At 41.4% G+C, this 19,711-nt stretch overlaps 1 protein-coding gene across 9 annotated transcripts in view; it reads left to right on the plus strand.

Moving 5' to 3' along the window:
• The window catches only part of ELMO1 (engulfment and cell motility 1), a 490,805-nt gene that overhangs the window by 171,482 nt on the left and 299,612 nt on the right, over window positions 1-19,711 (plus strand). For 8 of the 9 annotated variants that reach the window (XM_031455188.2, XM_031455189.2, XM_064487439.1 and 5 more), the window contains exons 9-13: window positions 6,553-6,704; window positions 8,856-8,934; window positions 14,734-14,784; window positions 17,377-17,499; window positions 18,975-19,106. In XM_031455188.2, coding sequence (XP_031311048.1) covers window positions 6,553-6,704; window positions 8,856-8,934; window positions 14,734-14,784; window positions 17,377-17,499; window positions 18,975-19,106 — 537 coding nt within the window. Of the gene's footprint in view, window positions 1-6,552; window positions 6,705-8,855; window positions 8,935-13,633; window positions 13,679-14,733; window positions 14,785-17,376; window positions 17,500-18,974; window positions 19,107-19,711 lie in introns of all 9 variants that reach the window. The other variant, XM_031455196.2, reaches the window with a different exon arrangement.

Consider the following 19,711-nt stretch of genomic DNA (forward strand, 5'->3'; position numbering starts at 1 on the left):
TTATTTTTCCTCTCTTTGTGAAATGGTTTATAAATGTATTGGCATCATTCTTCCTGCTGTTTTGGGGGAATGAAGAGATGTTTGGAATTCATAAATTTACCTTATAGGTCTAAATACCTGGGAAGCGTCATCTAAAATAAAGAATTTCAGAGAATCTGTGTGAAAGCTTGGAAAATCAAAGCAAAATCCAGTATGAATCACTTGAATTTTTAAAAACTTTTATTTTGAAATCATAGTAGACTTATAGGAAAGTTGCAAAAAAATAGTACAGAATGTTCCATATGCCCTTCAACCAGCTTCCCAAATGTTAAGATTTTGCATAATAATAGTACGATTGTTAAAACTCGAAAATTCATATTGGTGCAATGCTATTACCATGCTTTGATTTCACTGGTGTTTCTACTGAAGTCCTTTCTCTGCTTAAGGACCTGATCCAGATCCAAGACTGCATTTAGTTGTCATGTCTCCTCAGTGTCTTCCAACCTGGCAGTTCCTCAGTTGTTCCTTATCTTTCATGACTTTGACAATTTTGAATAATACTGGTCAGTTATTTTATAGAATGTCCCTCAGCTTGGGTTTGGTATTTCCCCATGGTTAAATTAAGGTTATGTGTTTCTGGCAAGAATACCAGAGAAGTACTGCGCCCTTCTCAGAGCGTCACATTGGAGCACGTAATGTCGATGTGTCGTCTTATTGGTGATATTGACCTTGAGTACATGGTTGAGGTGGTATCTCCTGGGTCTTCCCACTGTGAAGTTACCTCTTTTCCTTTTGAACTTCATCAACATCTTGAGGGAGACACTGCGTTGAATCAAGGGTGTTGGGAACCGAAGCCCTGCAGACTGAACGCCTGCACAATGCTGCCTGTTTATTTCAGACAAGAACTGATTGGGAAACCAGGGCCTTCTTAACTCACTTCTGAATCCCTTTTTCCTATGTAAGGGCATAAAGCCAAGGGAGATGAGTAGTGGGCACACCTAGAAAATACGCAAAGAAGGGTGAGGCTTCTTTTTGCCTGTATTTGTCAGTGGCATGAATTGCTTAAAAAAAAAAAAGGAGAAGACCAAAAAGACCATAGACAAGAAAGCCAAGGAAATTCTGATGTGTTAGGAAGTGCTTTCCTTCTGTGGTGGCAGGGAATGTAATTTAGAATTTAGAATACAAATCCAGAGAACAAATTGCTGTATTCTGTCTTTCCAGGATAAAAGTCTAGAGAAGCAGGTTCAAATCGGAAGGTAGAGTCTTTTACAGATTTTTTTATACTTAACACATTTTTTAAGACTTAACGCGATTTTTAATTCATTCTGAATTTATGGCAGGCCTTTCTTTCCTACATCCAAGTCACTTTGCTTGTCTGATATTAGAGCCTCTTTTGCTATCAAGACGACACTGTTCTGAATGTGAGCTCCTTGAAGTCACGTTGTGCTTTCACGAAACCACGTTATCTTTTTTGGTCCCCACAGCAATCCTTTGCAGAACAAAACAGATAGTCTTGTTGTTCCTGGTCAGGAGACGAGGATGCAGTGGCTCAGGGAGGTTTAGTGAGATCATAGGCGGTGGGGTGTCGTCAGTCCCCCAGGTCAGGGCTCCCTCCCCATCGTCATGCACCTGTGCTCTGAGTGATGGAAAGAACAGCACCGGAGGAACAGGCTTGTTGAGCCAGCACTGCCTCTGGTTCAGCCCTGACCGACCTCACTGGTGTAGAGTTAAGTGGTTTCTTCTGCTCTCTGCTCTCCTTGGATCTCCTGTTATGCCCCTGTTCCTGCACTTACAACATTTCTGTGAAGGTTTTGTTCTTTTGACTGGCTCTTCCAAGAGACTAAGTGTCCTTGGGGGTGGAACCACAGCTTTCTTCAGGACTCTATCCTCAGGGCCTGGCGCAGACTAAGACCTTAATGCATTTTTGTGAAGTGAATGAATGAAATTTGCTTTGGAAGCATTTTTTTTTTTAAACTCTAGCACTTGGAGAAGAAAAAATATACAGTGCCACTATTAATTTCAGGATATTGCAAGTAAAACTTCAGTTATGAGTGGAAAGGAATTACAAAGCTGTCTTTAAATAATGTGAGATGTGGTTAGAGAATGACAATTATTTAATTTTCTGTTTATGAAAATGGTATTCATTCACTGAAATTAAATGACAAATCATATGAGATCTAAGGAAGCAAAGACTAGCAGTCTTGAAAGTTTAAATAAAAAATTATTAAATATTTTTCAAAAGGTAATACATTTAATAAATTCTGTGTCCTCATTCCTGGTCATCCTGTTTCCTTTGCATTGCTGCTTAGATCTCAACTCCTTATGCGAATTTAAAAAATGGTCATCAGAAAATGACTTTATAATTGATAGTTTTTGTAAAGGTTAACTTTTTTATTCATTAGCTGGATCAAATTCAGCACTTTGACAACCCAGGAATTGTATGCAGGCAACTGTCTTTTAAATGGAGCTTTATCCAGACAAAAACCAACTCGGAAATGCGCTGACAAAAGATGCTTATCTCTGTGGTCCAGACTTGGCTTCCTATTAATGCCAAATTCATACCCCTTTGGAGAAATATTTTTTCCCTGCCAGCCCCAGTCGCCTTCTCTACTCTCTATTTTGTTATGTGTGGATCTAGAGTCTAGTTTAGAAACTTTGTCTGCAATAAGTAATACCATTTCACAAACACTTGGAAACTTGAAATCCCTTGATGTCAATATAGAGTGTTGTTGCTTTTTTAAAGACTTGGCTACTTAGGGAGAGTGTTGGAAGGCGTGAAGAAGAAAGAAATGAAAAAGAAAAAAAAAAGCCTAACCTAGAACTTTCTGTGTTACGAGTTGGTTTTCCCCTAGCCAAGTATAACATCAATGCCTTTTCTTGGAAGGAAAGTTTTATACAAATGTTCTTGAAACCTTAGCTCTGCGGGAGGGCCTGGTTCACCCTGCAGTGTTTTCAGGGCCTGGATAAACATCCAGCCAATTTCAGTTTAGAGACCCAGTAATTTTTGCCTCTTAATGGGCCTCTGCCCAGATAATTTAAAATATGGAAGTGGAACTCCATGTTCTCCATGGATCTTTTCAGTTTTGATAACATGGGGTAACTTTAAGATCTCATTCTCTTTTTTTGGTGGGGATGTTAAATTATTATTATTTTTAATGGGAGAACTGGGGATCGAACCCAGGGCCTTGTGGATACTAGGCACGTGCTCTACCACTGAGCTATACTCGCCCCTCAGATCTCATTCTAAGTGATTCAAAGAAGTGTTTATGTGACTTTAATAGTTTGTATCGATTCATGCACTGTGATACCCCTTAGCTTCTTAAAAGTCACCCAAATATTCCTGTGTTTTATTCAGTTAACACTTTTAAATGAATGGAAGCAAGTGGAGATAATATGTAATTATTGCTGACTCCTCTTACCTCTTCTTCTCCATGATACAGACCTACTTTCAAGAAGCTGTACCTTGACTGGTTTAGGCTGGCTCGCTTGTATTGGCCAAAAGTACAGTAATGGAGCTGGGAAAAATTTAAAGGCGAAGGAATTCATCATTGATTTTGGGGAGGACAAGCGAAATTAAATTTTAACCAGACAGTCTCTAACATTCTGTAGCTATACTACGATCTATGGTTTTAAAACTAGACGTAGAAAATACCACTTACACATTCATGAACTGGTACATGCACTAGTGAGGAGCCTGTCTGCAACCATCATGTTGGTTTGATCAGCCCTGATGCCTTGGTTATTAGTACTCGTTAGAAGAAAATGTTGGTTCATTTAAATGTCTGGTTAAAGCCACTGACAAATAAGGCAAAAGATAGAAGTTAGTTTTGAAAAAGGACTAGTATCTCCTATAGCATTGTGCATCTGACTCTCATGGGGTGTGTGCCCGCTCTCTGCCAGGCAGCACGCAGCTAAGTGCGCTCCGCAACATTTTGTAATCTGCTCTAGGATTGCTGAAATGATGAGAGCTGTGTCAAGGGGAGAGCTGAGGTAATGGAAAAGGTTAATTTTAAACAATACTTTGTTGAAGATAAGGGACTGGTCTCACGGGAGAGAAATATTTAAACACGGCAAATGGAAATGGAATATGCATGTAGGATACAATGTCTGAATTAAAGCAAAGGCCACGAACTATTTTACCGCCACTGAGCAAGCCTGTTGGGAGCAGGTGAGAGTTAATCATTTACAGAGAACTTTAAAATGCCTCATGAGAAAGGATACTTCATATCAGGAAAACACTGAGAGTCCTGACTGAATATTTCCAAAAAGGAAATACTGTCAAAAGGATATTTGTGGAAGTAGAGGGTACATTGTGTTAGAGGGAAATCTTGAATATAGAGGAAACTGAAGAAGACGCTGTCTTACTAACCCAGGAGTGAGTTGGGCTGTGGACCAGTTGTGCATATACAACTGAATGTGTATCGGAGCGGGGACATCACAAATGTGTTCACCAAGATAGACAACAAGGAACTGGGACGATTACTCACTGATGATTGCGGCAAATTTGGGAAAAAGTGGTACTTGAGAAGGGAGGATTAAGAGGACAATGAGGTTTATCTTTAGCTCATTTAATTTTAGGCTTTGTTGGAATATCTCAGGGGAGATATACTTTTGGATGCCAAGAATAAGCACTTAACATATTTCATAGTAAACAGCTTTTTATCTGTCTGTCTATGCTAGCCCATTAGGTCCTTGAAGCTAAAAATCATGTGTGTTTGCTCATCTCTTGATTTTTAGATCCTAGGTCAGTATGGGCCTATTTTATGGCACAAAATCAATACATATTACTTGAAAGAATGAAAAGAGGGGATGAGGGCTGCCTCGAGGGTGGGGGAAGGAGTTTGACCATAGACTCTCAGCTGGAAGATTCTCCATGGAGTCTTAAAGGTACATCCAAATTTACTAAATGGAGACAAGAAAAGGAGCGTGGACGGAGAGGAGAATTAGTGCAGAGAAATCAGAACTATTCTCAATGCACTTCTTTGTGAGTCCTTCAGTTTTTTAATAAGTGCCAAGACTTGTGCTGGGACAATGAGGAACAGTTGGAGTGGTGGTGGTGGGGAAGTCAGGGAATGTATATTCTATTTAGAAGAGATCTAAGTGAGCTGTTAAACCATGAGCACTGTATGAGGGTAACTGGATTTTTGTCGGAGAAAGATGGTCTTAGAGAAGGAAAGGTGGTAGCCTGGTAGCTGTGATAGCGGAGCAGACCCAGATGGTGAGGATTAAAGTGAGAGCTTGCCAGGGACCGTAAACACATTGGAGAAGTTTATTAGCCGTGAAAGGAGCTAAAGCCATCTTTTGAGAACCTTAAAATTCTCGTACCCTTCGTGTAGTTTGTATTATAAAATAATAGCTTTTGGGAATAGAAAATCACCTCCACTTCTTCATGTCATTTATTTTGCACCCCCTGAGATCCAGGTGTGTCAGGGCAGAGAGGGTGTTGATACCTGTACCCTCCACTCCTACTTTCACTGGGGAGTTATTGTGCGAAAAACAGTTGAGATGATAATTGTAAGTTGCCATGAGCCTTTGCATTCTGTCTTGCACGAGGATGGAGAGAGGATGAGGAGAAGGGGTCGATGGAACAACAGAAAGGGAGAAATTAGTGTTGACGGGGGAAGCAATATCAATTTGTCATGGAATCAAATTATTTAGCTTCTAAGAAAGCAGTCATGATGATGATATAGTAACAGCATTTTAGTGTGAGTTGTCAACAGACAGTAATAACTTTTAATGAGGCCTCTAAAATAAAACCTTTATAGTACCCATGTGTTTGGGTTACTGTGATCCATTATTCTAACCCTTATTTTACTTCCCTCTTTCGTTGTGATTTATTATGCTGGAGGCTTTAGTGATTAATTCCTTAGGGAATGTATTTTAGAGCCTAAATGATTATTTCAACTTTTAGTACCTCTAATTGAAATGTTTTTCCTGTTTGCTAAATTTGAGAGAGATGAGAAGAATTTATTTTAACCGTAAGAAATTGGAAGAATGGGGGGAAAGAGTGTTTCATTGAGGAATAAAAAGAGAGTAGCCAGTGCCTGAAAAGTGGCCAGTTGAACTGTGTTGACAAGTGTGATTTGTGTGCGTCCCTTAAGAATGTAACAGGATCATAATAAGTTCACAAAAACCCTGGATCATGTGGGTAAGTGAGTAGCCTGGAAATGGAAGAGAATGACTATTAGCATATGTTGAAATTATTATCTCAAAGAAATAAAAACACAAAGAGTTCTTACTATCTATGTGTTCAAATTGTCTACCCCCGAAAGCTGAAACTCAGAACCATTCTAGAAACACCAGACAGAATAACTCTTTGAAGCTGTCTCCTTTTTAAAAACTTCCGTGACTGAGTTAGAGAAATAGGATATAAGTCGTGCTTTGTAATAATACCGTGAACAGTCATCATTGACTCCACGAGGTTCTGGCTCGTCTGCCATAGTTCCAGGTAATTTTCATCCTCAGTGTCTGGTGTTTCTTAAATGAGTTCCTGATTTACTTGATTTCCTCCCTTCTCTATGCCTTTGCTCTGCTTACCATGAGTAGTCAGTTGTGTCTGGCTTGGCTTTTCAGATAGCAAGTTTCGTCAACAAGTCAGCCATGGATGTCTCCATCCTGCAGCGGTCCTTGGCCATTCTGGAATCCATGGTGCTCAACAGCCACGACCTCTACCAGAAGGTGGCGCAGGAGATCACCATCGGCCAGCTCATTCCGCATCTTCAAGGGTGAGCAAGATTGATGCCACCCCTGCGGGGAGGGAAGATGCATCTGGCAGCCAGCTGCTGTAATGCCCTGGGAAAGGTTTCGTGTTCGTTTTGACTAAATATGCAGAAAAAGAATCTTGATTTGGCGTATAGTCAGACCATGCACAACACTCACCTCCCGTTGCACTGACATGGTGCAAATGATTCTCACTTCCCCCTCACTCACTCACTCCTGCCTCTTCTTGGCCTTGTTCTGTCCCCAGTGCCTGTCTCACTAGGCACTCAGTTCTGATGACTGTTGGTAGACATCAGTAGAGTTTTGCTTTTAACAAGACACAATAGGACAATTTGTGCCCTTAAGTTCTCAGCAAAATTTTTATCCTTAATCATAAAAAATAGTGTTTTCTGTGCTATAATGATGATTTTCATAGTTAATTAGATATTTTCAAAGCCAGGCTTCTTTCTTAGGCTCCAGGTGATTATAATGACCTTCTTCTTGTATATTTTACAATATATGAATTTTTTAGAGGCTTAAGCTATGAGATAGCTGCCCTAGCAGCCTGCAGTCTTTGGGAATCTCTCCTCTCCATCCTTAGGTAACTAGTAAGGTTTTCTCTGATGCTACAAGCCCCAGAAGGACCCCGTGTACAATGCTACTTTATCAACTCAAGTGTTTTAGATTGCAGGTGGCCACAAGCGTCCTGAGCTAGCTTACACAGGACAGGGAGTTTATTGAAAGGATACTGGGGCACTTTATAGAACCGAGGAATGACTTAACTAGCTAAGCCTTGGGAAGGACAGAAACTACGGCCTCCTTGGAGACCTCACAACAGGCCTTTTCTCTAGTGTATTGGCTGGCACGAATGTGACTTGGCTGCCAGTAGCTGCCGCCCCTGGTCTCTCAGGTCACATTGGCAAATTCTCGAGGGGAAACCTGATTGGCCTGTTTGGGTTGGGGGTGCAGGCTGGGGATGCGAGGGAATATTCAGTAGTTCTCAATATACCAGAAATGTTGACTACACATTTATAATATAAACTACCAAAGTGCATTAGGTGTTTCCTTCCTTTGGAGGGGGGATGGTGACTAGAATATAAAATTTTAAGTCACATAAGCTATAAATTATGGCCTCAGGGAAAATTACCACAGGCTCTAAAATGATTTTGCGTGAAACCTCTCTGGAAATAATACCAGTTTCACGTCCCTGAATGTGAAATATATCAACTTTATAGTCTGTATCTTTTCTCCGAATCTCGAGGGCATCATTGTGCATTTACAAGTGCGCTTCTCCAAGTGGAGAGCTGCTTTTTTGCCAAGCGCTGTGCTAAAGATTTTATGTTCATTACCTCATTTTAACCTAAAAGCAGCCCCTTGAAATAAGTGTATTCCTACTCAGTGTTACAGATGAGGAAACTGTGGAGGGACACCCCGTAAGCTTACCCAAGGTCACACAGCCAGCCTGTGGGGCTCTGGGCTGAGAATTTCATCCTGCCAAAAGCTGTGTTCTAAGCTCTGCCTCTCCCTAAAATTATCTGTAAGTGTAGCTCACAGGCCACTGCTCTTTGTTCGTGTCTTGGGTCCTTTTTATTGACTATGCAGCTTACATTAGATCTTTGTTTCGTTTGGGATTTCTGATTTCATTCCTGTGAAAAGCTGATTTGTAGGCATAAAAACTTACCTTTCTTGTTATTTGAAAGTTTCTAAATGGAAATAGATTTTTAGAATATGTAATATTATTTCCATGGAGACAAAGCAGCTTCCTTTATTATAATAAGCCCAAGCATGTGGGACACCCAAGTCTATTCCCAGATATACTGCATGCATCGGACAGAAAATTACACACACACACACACACACACACAGAGACACCACGTACATACACATTCCCTGATCCAAATTTTTAACTCTAATTTAAGAGACGTGGAGAGAGCCAGCTGGCTGCCTATCCCTTCCAGATGATCTCTGAGCAGCGTATTGTCTGACTAGCAATAGTAATTGTCCCCTCACTGCGTTTCCAGCCTCGTGATGGTTGAAATACATTTTCAGTGCCAACTGCGTTTTCTAGGTCCTGCCTTTCTCTCTCACCCTTTTTGGGGGAGATGATCATGATCCTTATCAGGGCCTAATTCAGGAGTAGCCTCTTCTGACTTTCTGTATTGTTCTGTGCTTTACAGATCAGATCAAGAAATCCAAACCTATACCATTGCAGTGATTAATGCACTTTTCCTGAAGGCCCCTGATGAGAGGAGGCAGGTAAGTTGCATTTCTTCTGTCTTAAAGTCAGTGCCCAGGGCTGACAACCTTTGGTGCAGAGAGAGCCCTCCCCTTCCCATCTCGGGAACTCCTGGGGGCTCCCTGCTGCTCTGTGGTTTGGCTGGCTAGCCTACATCATTCAAAGATCCAGAGGGAACTAGGTGGAGATGGGCGAGCCCCTGTCTGGTGAAAAATGTCAGGAGTGTTCCAGCTGTAGAGCCCTTTCATCACAGGAAACCCAGTAGAAAAGCCCAAAACAAAGAGACGAAAGAAAGAGGAAACTCTGCCTCTCTGGTGGACGCAGAGTTAGAAGCCCCTGTCATCTTTCATCACTGCACCCATCCTTCTACTGGATACTCACTGGGGTGATGGTGGTGTTGCCTCCATCCACCTGATGAGGAAAACTGGACCCTGAGTGTTGTCACGCTTTGCCAGGGAAGGTGTGAGATGGGAGGTGAGAGGACCGGAGGGAGAAGGTGCAGAGTGCGACCAGGGTTGAGATGACTGTTCATATGTGTGAGAGGGGCTCTTTGCTGGATGATATTTCTGCTGTCCGTGTGTGGATGTGGCCCGGGGGACTGAGCAACTCCCCTCCTCTCCTCTGTGCAAACAAGAGGAGGGAATGTAGATGTACCTACGTGAAACTTACCCTTTGACACTGTCCTTTGTAGATCTTTGGTTCTTCTTCAACTCAGGGAAGTACTGTTATAAAGGGGCTGTGGAAGAAGTAGACTTCTGCACGTCTTAGAGTTTGGCTCAAAGTCCATTCATGTTTTGCTTTTTTTTTTTTCCAATCAACATAGCATACTGTTACCTTGGTTACAATTTACTTCATTTAAAAACTGGGTGGAAATATGAGAACTTTCAACCTTTAGAAAGTGTACTGGGGAGCTTGATGACAGTTACCCATAAACTGTTTTGGAAGAATTTAGAAAGCTAACATGCTACTGAACACCACGTCAAGAATTTTATTTTTTTTTACTTTATTTTTTCGTTGCCAAGGATTTTAAACCTCAGTGACTAAATATGAGGGTTTCTGGTTTGTTTACTCATGCCTGGGGGCTATATTTGCAAACTAAGTAGAGTGACTTTATAGTTTCCTGTGCTTTTGGTTTGGTGTTGGCTGGAGCCAGGAGGTACCTGCCCTCCTTAAGCCTGTTCTCCAGGCTGGATTTTTAAGGATGGCTTTGCACATCTTAAGCAGGACCATGGGCAGGTTTTCTCCTTTCATATTTACATCTAAACACGGGGCTCACGATAATTCCCAGCAGCCCAGCAAATTGCCTGGCACCTCTCACAGGCACACGCCTCACATGGGCAGCACGTGCACAAGCCTGGCATGAGCAGTGAGAAGCTTGAGCCTTCTGCTGGTTGGACCAAGGATGCCTGGCCAAACCACCTGGCAGCTGCTTGTAGAGCGGGATCAGGAAGCCTGCATTCTGGCCTGGCTTCTCAAGACTTTGCTTTCCCCTGTGGCTAGATTAGAGGAAATGAAAACTCATGCCCACCCCAGGTGCTATGATTTCACTTGGGTCTCTGGGATCCAGACAAGAGTTAGATGCGTACACCTTGCATCTTCCTGTCACACCAAGAACTACTATTAATCTGTTGAATTGGAGTTGAATGACCATGGAGAAACAGGAAAAATAGATGCCAGCCCATACTGACTCTAGGGCAATGATAACAATGAAAATATAATGAGATATTATTTTATTGGGAATACCATTAACATTAGGTCTGTATTCTGCTAATTAAATCTTTTGTCAGGGGGGAATTGGGTTCTATGATACTGATACAACACAGTTTGGCCATATATTGCTATAATCCTAATACATCACCAAGGCTAGTCTAATAACATTAAATCATTTAAGAAAACAATTCACCTAAGAAGGATAGAATGTGTATAATTCAGCAGAAAACCTGGAGTAATGTAGAGTATTATAGTGATTTATTCTTTGAACTAAAAATGACCATGCTTGTCCATGGAAAATTAACTTGGACTTTATAAACTCTACTGGAGTTGAGATGAGTCGGTGACTATCGTTTGTCAAGAAAAAGAGTATTTAGATACACATTGCTATACATAAAATAGGTAAACAACAAGGACCTACTGTAAAGCACAGGGAACCATATTCAACTTCTTGTAATGAGCTGTAATGGAAAAGAATCTGAAAAAAATATACGTATGTATGTATATGTATAACTGAGTTACTTTGCTGTACACATGAAACTAACATTATAAACTGACTACACTTTAATAAGAAACAAGAATTAAAAAAAGGAAAATTAAGAAAAGAAAAGGAATATTTTGATTTTTGATTTTTAAAAATTTTTTAGTGCATTAAGAGAGAGTTGGCTCTAAAAAATGATTTCAAGTTTATGATGAAGAAAAGTTTGTTATTATTTTCTGAGCATCAATGGAGGCCTGCAAAGCAGAAGATCAGGCTAATAGGGAAACTTACCAAAGCCAATCATCAATGACAATATTTGAGAGTTTACCACATGCTACGCTATTTTCGGTGTTTTATGTCATTTCATTTAATTCTCAGATCTATAGAAAATCTTATTATTTCCATTCTTTAAATAAGGAAATTGAGAGTCCAAGGGAGTAAAGAACTTGACCAGGTTGCTGGGCCGATTCAGAGCTGGAATCCCCACTTCATCCCTGCTCTTATCTGCAAAGCATCCCATTGAATGCCAGTCAAGGAAGCATCACCTGCAGAATGACCTTGTATTTGCCTAGGAAAGAGTTTCCTGATGCCTGGAAGACACCAAGCCCGTTTTCTCCCTCCAGTTAGATTAAAACATATCTCAACACTTACTTATTGGATTTACAGGAATACGCCTTTTTGTTTGTCTTTTTAAAACATTTGGACTTTAGATAAATTCCACTTCAGTCAAAATTTTTTGCTTACTTCAACATCTCTTTCTGACTTGGGGCCAAACACATTGGTCAGACTCCATTATCTGGGTTTTCTTTATTTTTCAAAATGTGCAGAATGAATTTGGAAGGATTTTAAACACCTATACCTTATTTCTGCTTTTACTGAAGAAAAGTCCTGCCATAGTTAGATCTTGTTACTTGGCAGGCAGAAGTGGGTGATGTTTTTGTTTCACATTCATTGAGTTGTGGATTTCACTGAAATTTGTTGATTTCTTTTTTTTTTTCTTTTGCAATCCGTTGCATTGGCCTGACTGAGAGAGGACAGCACTGGGCCTGGGCCTGGGGTACCCCTACCTCCTCTGGGGAGGGCCCCCTGTCAGCCTCCCTGGGGGTGGGGGATGGGGTCATGCTTTCTCATGTCCCCCAGATATCAGAGATTCCCCCCTTTTCCTACCCAAATAAAGGGGAAAGGTGCTTGTTTTGTGGCAGAAGAGATTGCTGTTCAGTGAGCCAAAGGATTCTTTTTCTTTCAACTACTTGTTATTCATTTTATTGTTCTCATGTCAATATTGGCCAGATCCCTTCCACATTTCTCTACAAATATGTATAGTTTTGAAAAGCAGTATTTAAAAAAAATCCATTTTTAGTTAAAAGATTTGGTAGAAAAATCAGAGAATGCAGATTCCAAAGGAAGAAGTTTCCATGATTGCAATCCCAGAGAGGGAACTCCTGCACCGACTCACATCTGTGTGACTGTCACGGTGCTACATCCTGCTTTGTTCTGTGCCAGGACGCTCCTGCACACATCATCTTCTCCCTAGATGTGATCATAGTGCACGCACTGTTTTTTTTTAAACTGCTTTTACAACCAAACAAGATTTGGTGGCCAGCTTTCCGTGTCAGTATGTCTGTACAAGCAGACCTCGTTTTACTGCACTTCACTTTACTGCACTTTGCAAATGCTGTGTTTTTTACAAATTGAAGGTTTGTGGCAACCCTGCAACGACCAAGTCTAGTTGGCACCATTTTTCCAACAGCATTTGCTCTCCTGGTGTCTCTGGTAATCCTGCAATATTTTAAGCCCTCCATCAGCGAAAAAAGATTATGACTCTCTAAAGGCTCAGATGTTGTTAGTGTTATTTTAGCAATAAAGTATTTTTAAATCAAGGTATGGACGTTGTTTTTTAGACATAATGCTATTGCACACTTAATAGACTACAGTATAGTGTAAACATAACTTTTATATGCACTGAGAAATCAAAATATTAAAGAGACTCACTTTATTATGGTATTTGCTGTGTTGTGGTGGTGTAACCAACTTGCAATGTCTCTGAGGTATGCCTGCATCCACATCCATGTTTATATCTATCTATACTTTTATATCATCTTAATGGTATAAAATATTCTCCATGGAGTCTCAAGTTTACTCAAACAATTCTGTAATGCCATTTTTATAAAAGGAAACGAAATTAGAACATTGGGCCTTCTGTTTTAATTTGGTCCAAGAAAAAAAAAAAGTGAACCTTTCTATTTTGAGTTGTGGAAGGTTAGTTTCTTCTAGATTGCCATTTAACTTGTTTCTGAATGTGTCCTCGTCCTTGGCTTCTTGTTTTCGAGAGGTTGGAGAGGGACCTAGGATTGGATTTTGACTTTGACGCCATCTTGGCTTTTTAGATCACCTTTGAGTATTTATGCACTTTTCTCTTCAATGCAGTGGGTCAGCAGGGATGTTAAAATTAACCTCTAACAGAATGCTCTGAATTTCCATCCTTCTCTCCTGCTTGCTTTCCTTTCTGTGCTGGCGATGGCTGTTAGGTTGGTGTAGAGAGCAGTGTTGACATCCTTGATTGTCCTCTGACTGTAAGTCCCTACATTCCCTTGTCAGCACACAGCAGGCCCTGCGCCCCCATCCTGTTCCTGTCCAGCCCTGCCTGTGTGCCCCACTCCCACTTCCTCACTGCGCTCTGGGTCCTCCTCGCTTCCTGCAAGTTTATTTTGACCTTGATCGAATTCATGGTTGTGTTTTTAAATCATAGCTTAGTTTCTTCTCTGCTCGGTAAGAGTAGCAACACTAAAAATAACCCCCCACCAAAAAACAATGAAGTGTCTTCCTGAATATGAGCAGTATTTTTCTTTTTGGATGTTTGGACCAAGCTTGTGTTCAATTATTTCATTTTCCCCTTCGTATCTATTTGATGGTATTTAGAAAGGGCATTTATGAATCATTTCATTTTTAAAATATCACCTGCAAATCCTCTGTGCCCTTCAGGCAGGCCAAAGCAGAAAGCACAGCCTGCAGAACTGAGTTCCAGGAATTCCGAGTGTGGACCCCAGGGCTTTGCATCTGCCCAGATGTTTGTCCTTCGCTAAAACTCCACTCAGTTCATTTGCATAGTCTATTAAGCCCTGGGGTATGTACTACGCAGTCTTTGGTTTTGCACAGATGAAGATGAAATGGCTTTTAGAAGTCTTAGATCTTTAAAGTGATAGTTTTCTAATATTGGAATCTCCCTGATGCCAGCATATGTTGCCTTATAGTAAAAACTCTCTGCACATATGTAGTCTAATAAAAATGGATGAGCCTTTGCAGCGGAGCACCATTGCTTTTATTTTTGGAGTGTTTGATTTTTATTCGGTATTCACCTTTTCCTGGGAGGAGGAAATTTCTTTAAAAAAAAAAAAAAGAAGTTTGCAGGTGCCAGATTTGCCTCCTTTGCTTTTGGACATAGCTTTGTTACCTAAAACAACATTCAAAAAGTAATTTGAATACCACTGTCCATTTGAGTCTATCCTTTGGTAAGAAATACTGCTAATATCCAGTTTTGAAGCACAGCCCAGGATAAAGTCACTTGGGGCCACGTGGCAATGTATCTTTCTAACCGAAGCTTTTGTGTGGGTGTGTTTTTCTTCAACAGGAGATGGCGAATATCTTGGCTCAGAAGCAACTGCGTTCCATCATCTTAACAGTGAGTACCTACGTGTTGTGATCGCCTTGCTGGGGAGGAATAGTCTGGCGTATTTATTTATCTTCTCTTTTGGCATCATTTTGTGGTTTGTTCTGTGACTTGCTTCTGTGGTGAAGCAGTAGGAACTAGAAAAGGAGGAACAGGTGTCCTTTTGGGATTGGAATAAACAAAGCTTTCCCACAGGAATGGCCTCACATGACTGGAGGGAGGCGGGTCCCTGGAATTGCTCTAGAGAGAGAGACATTCTGGCAGGAAGGGTTGGAAAGCTCTCTCACTGGGGGCAGATTCATTACACTCACAGTTTAGCTTTGTGTTCAAGGAAATCAGGGGCTCCCTGACTTTAAGAAAAAATCCACCAATATGAGCTTATACTGTTTTTAATGAGGAAACTAGTTGGAAATATATCAGACTCTGAGAGTAGTCCTAAAATTTTGACCATTATTTTTTCCTGGGCCCCTTTGCTAGAGAAAGGCAGGGAAGACAGTCATGAAACCTACTCATTAATTGTGATGCAAAAAGAACCTGAAACCTCAACAGAGAAGAAGCTTTACATGTTCTGTTGTGAATGTTTAGAAATAAATCAAAAGCAAGATTTCCTGAGGCTTTATCTACTACTTGACTTTTAACCAAAGGCTGAAAGAAGTATGTGTAATTGATTCCTCTGCTTATCAAAAAAAAAAAAAAAATTTGTGCTTGTGTAATTCCAAAAATGAGTTCTGCAAGTTTGCAGTTACACACACACACACACACACACTCTCCAATACAATGAAGTCATTAAAAATTAAAAACCTTATGAGGGCAAACAAAATAAATATTCTAGAACCCAAAGCCAATAATAATGACTACAATTTGTCATCAAGTTTGATGCTAAACTTCCTGGCTGTTAAGTATAAAGAGAAACCATATGAATGTAATTTTCATTGTTTGATAAAAGAGGTACCCCAGTTCTTCGGGGGATGACATATTTTTCTCCCTGGAACTGGAATCTGAAATGGGTGTTGTTAGAGCCTTCTAATAGATTCTTGGTCCAAGAATGGCTTTGTAGAAATCACAGAAGTGTTCATAATATGTTTTTTCTTTTTTTCAATACTGGCTCTCAATAAAAGTGGACACTACAATATTAAAGCATAAATAGTTCAGTGAAGGTGTTTGTTCAAGGGGAGGACAGTGGGGAGATGAAAGATTAGAAACTTTGAATTAAGGTCTTAGTCTGTTGTTAGTATTTCCTCGGCGTGGCAGTTGGAGTTAGAATGCCCAGATGGGGAGTTTGCCCAGAGATGGAATGACTGTAGGCACCATGTCTGAAAGATCAGTTTGCTTCAGTGGGACTTCTTAAATGAGACTTTGATGGCTGGAAGTTCAAGGTTGGTATTCTCTGGCAAGAACTTGGAGTGCAGGTACTTTTGAGCAGCTAATAAAACAGATGCCTACATGCTCTAGTGCCTAAACACTTTGGATATTAAACACATACCATGATTAACATTCTCTTGGGAAGATTGGAGGGTATGAGGTTTGGTTCTCACCCTGATCCCATTGCCTAGCTTCCCATCCCCCAACTCCCGTAATTTTGTTACAGCAGTTTCCTTCTCTCCCTCATTCTTCACCCCACCCCGCCCTCTTTGACTGACATGGTGCTCAGAGCCAGGCTATGGAGTCCAGGTCCACACCAGGTTGAGGGGCACCCAGAGAAAGTTCTTTCAGACAGCAAGACGTGCTTGGGTCTAGCACACACAAAATAACTAACTTGAATGTGTTCACCACTCTGACTGGTTGTTTGGCATTTTTAAGGCGCAACATGGTCTCTGCCAAAGTGGATGTAAATTAGACCCAAGTGTTGAATCCAGTCTCAAACCCAGCTCTGGTGGGGATGAAGGCCCGTGTATCAAGTCTCCTGCCACTTCTTTTATATTTGTTTCATTTTGGTTCTGTTTTTAAGGAGAAGGGTTATTTTTTAAAAAATTTAATTGTTAACAGATGAGCGAAGTAATACACATAAATTCACTCGTTGCACTGTGGTGGCAGTGGTCCCCGTACGGTTTCCACAGTGAATTAGCTGTACACCTGATGGGTACTTTGCTTTTGTGTGTTGCTTCTAAAACTTTTGCCCACTGAGAAGTGGGATGACCTGTCAGAGATAGTTGTGGGTAAGATGATGGCAAACTGCTTACAAGATGTGTGCACCGTTTACATCTCTCCAGTATGCAGGGAACGCTCCTGTCGTAGAAATCCAGTCCTCTTCAAGATACCCTCCTTTCAGGCTCACCTTTTCCTGATTTATATGGCTGTAGTCACCACAGCATTTCTACCTCCTTCCCTTCCTCCATTCTCCCCTGCACACAGTAGGTCTTTTCCTCAGTTCTGGCCTAAAGATCAGGAACCTTATTGGGCCCCGAAATGTAAAGGAAAGCTTCAGGGTCACCTGCGTGCTCATCTTTCTCCTGAAGGGTGGTCCCCCCCCCCGAAACCCCCCCAAGCCGCCAAACGAGGACCTGTGAGGTTCTACTTGGCATAATGGTGGGAGGTCACTTAGGCTGTTTGCTCTTTTCTTTCTTCCATTTTTTAAAAAATTTCACTTGTGAACCATCTCCCCAGCATGTCATCCGAGCCCAGCGGGCCATCAACAATGAAATGGCGCACCAGCTGTACGTGCTACAGGTGCTCACCTTTAACCTTTTGGAAGACAGGATGATGACCAAGATGGACCCCCAGGACCAGGTGAGAGCTTAGCAGACAACAGGAAGAGCACATGAGCGAGAGAAAGTGTCACTGAAAGTCGTTTCTCGGGCACTTAGAAACCAGGAGTTTTTAAATGATGATATCATTGTTTTATTATCATCTCAAAACTTAGGGGAATGGATTTAAAACTTAGGTGAATCTAGGGTCAGAGAATAAAATAAATGTATTATTTCATTATGCATCAAACATTCTTTATTGGATAAGAAAGCTTGACATCACACGGCCACAGACCAGATCTTGGCCCTTGGCTCCAGTGCCTTCAGTGGTGATAGCTTTGGAGTCAAGTTCCCAGAAAACAAAGCCACTTGGTAGCTCTATGTGATATTGATTCTGCAGGCTGAGGGAGTAATTTCCGTTCTCCAGTGATCAGCGCCACGGGTAGAGGTCCCAGGTTACGTCTGATTTCTGGGCTTACATTTTTGTCAGTTGGCTCTTTGCTGTAATTCTCTCCAGGTCTCTGGTTGTTGTGCATGAAAGGATATAGCTCCATCCAAAAGGCTTTTGGGGGACTTCACTGGGTGAGGACAGGGTGAGAGGAAACAGCTGGGAGCCCTGCTGTAGCACATTTTCAACTTAAACAGCGCTGCAGCTTTGGAAAGGAAAACACTCATTACTGGCACGTGAGGGGCTGATGTCCCGCAGATGTGGACAGCACATGTGAAGTGTGTGTCTGCCGCAGCCCTTCATTCGTGGCGGGCGGCCATGCGATTAAGAAAGATGGAGAGGCTTCGAGGGGCCATCTAATGTGCCACACATTTTTGGAAAGGCCAAGTGTCATCATCCCAGAGAAATGACACTGTCATCTTACCACTTCTGGTATGAAAGGCAATGTGTCTTAAGGTGGAACAGCCCTCTCTGGAAATCTTTCATTTAAACACCCACACACCCACACACACACACACACACACACACACACACACACACACACACACACACACACACACACACACACAGACATATATATACTGTGGTTAAATATGCATAACATAAAGTTTACCATTTTAACCATTTCTAAGTTTTGCATCTCTGATGTCACTTCTCAGTGGAGTTAGGGGTTCCTTGTCACTTCAATATATTTCATAAGCTACATTGCCTCTCACTTTGTGACGGTACAAGACTCCCAGGTCCTCTAACGTGGCTTTTTCCCATCACAAGCCTTCCATCATATTTGGGGCTCTCGTTTAGAACTTCATGAGGCAGTTGATATCAGCGCCCCAAATGACTTGGCCGTGAGGATAATTGTGGAGTAAAGTCAGGGCTGAGTAGTGGGGAGAGAGGCACGACCAAGAGGAGTACAGAGCCGTGACTTCCAACTCTGATTGCCTTTTCTCTGTTCTTCTTTTGCCTGAATGCAAATCATTTAGACTCTGGGGAGCCAGGGAGAAGATGTAATGTCACACAATGAAAGCCATTTTCCCTCCTTCTCCTTTTTTTCCCCTCCCTAACCCCTTCAGGCTCAGAGGGACATCATATTTGAACTTCGAAGGATTGCTTTTGATGCAGAGTCTGAACCAAATAACAGCAGCGGGAGCATGGAGAAACGCAAGTCCATGTACACACGGGACTACAAAAAACTTGGCTTCATTGTAAGTAAGCCATCTCCAGTAAGCTCTCCCCTTCCAGCATCCCGGGGTCTGACCTCAGCCACGTAACTGTTGTCTCCTGCGAGCGTGTGGTCCTCTTGTGCCTTACAGAATAGTTTCCACATTTTCCAGATGTTTAGCTGGTTTAAACAAGATCACATGAAAATCTCTTCTGGCTGCAGTGAAATGGAATAACTTGCACAAGTGTGACTAATACTGAGTTTGTTTATTCAGTTCTGATTAAGCGTAACCAAGAGTAGTTAGCCCGGAAAGTATCTAGACTTCATTTAATCCCCTTCATAAGATGCTTAAGGTTCTTTCTAAATTAAGTGGATGATGGCAACTGCGGGATGGTTCTTATTATTGGGCTAGTGATTGGATGACTCAGTACATTGATTTTGTATCAAAAGCAAATTGAGAGTCTCCTTAAATTTAATCATAATGTGATTCATGCAATTTATATTTTCCTAAAAGTTTTTTCTTGCTACAGGTGCTAATAGATACCTCCTAGATTTTCTTTTTATTAAGTTTGCAAATCAGAACACAGCTTGTCCCGAATATAATCTATTGTCTTTGTTTCTACTTCGGTCCATTGTTGCTCTACCACC

The sequence above is a fragment of the Camelus dromedarius genome, chromosome 7, assembly GCF_036321535.1.
Source record: "Camelus dromedarius isolate mCamDro1 chromosome 7, mCamDro1.pat, whole genome shotgun sequence".
In the NCBI taxonomy this organism is placed as follows: domain Eukaryota; kingdom Metazoa; phylum Chordata; class Mammalia; order Artiodactyla; family Camelidae; genus Camelus; species Camelus dromedarius.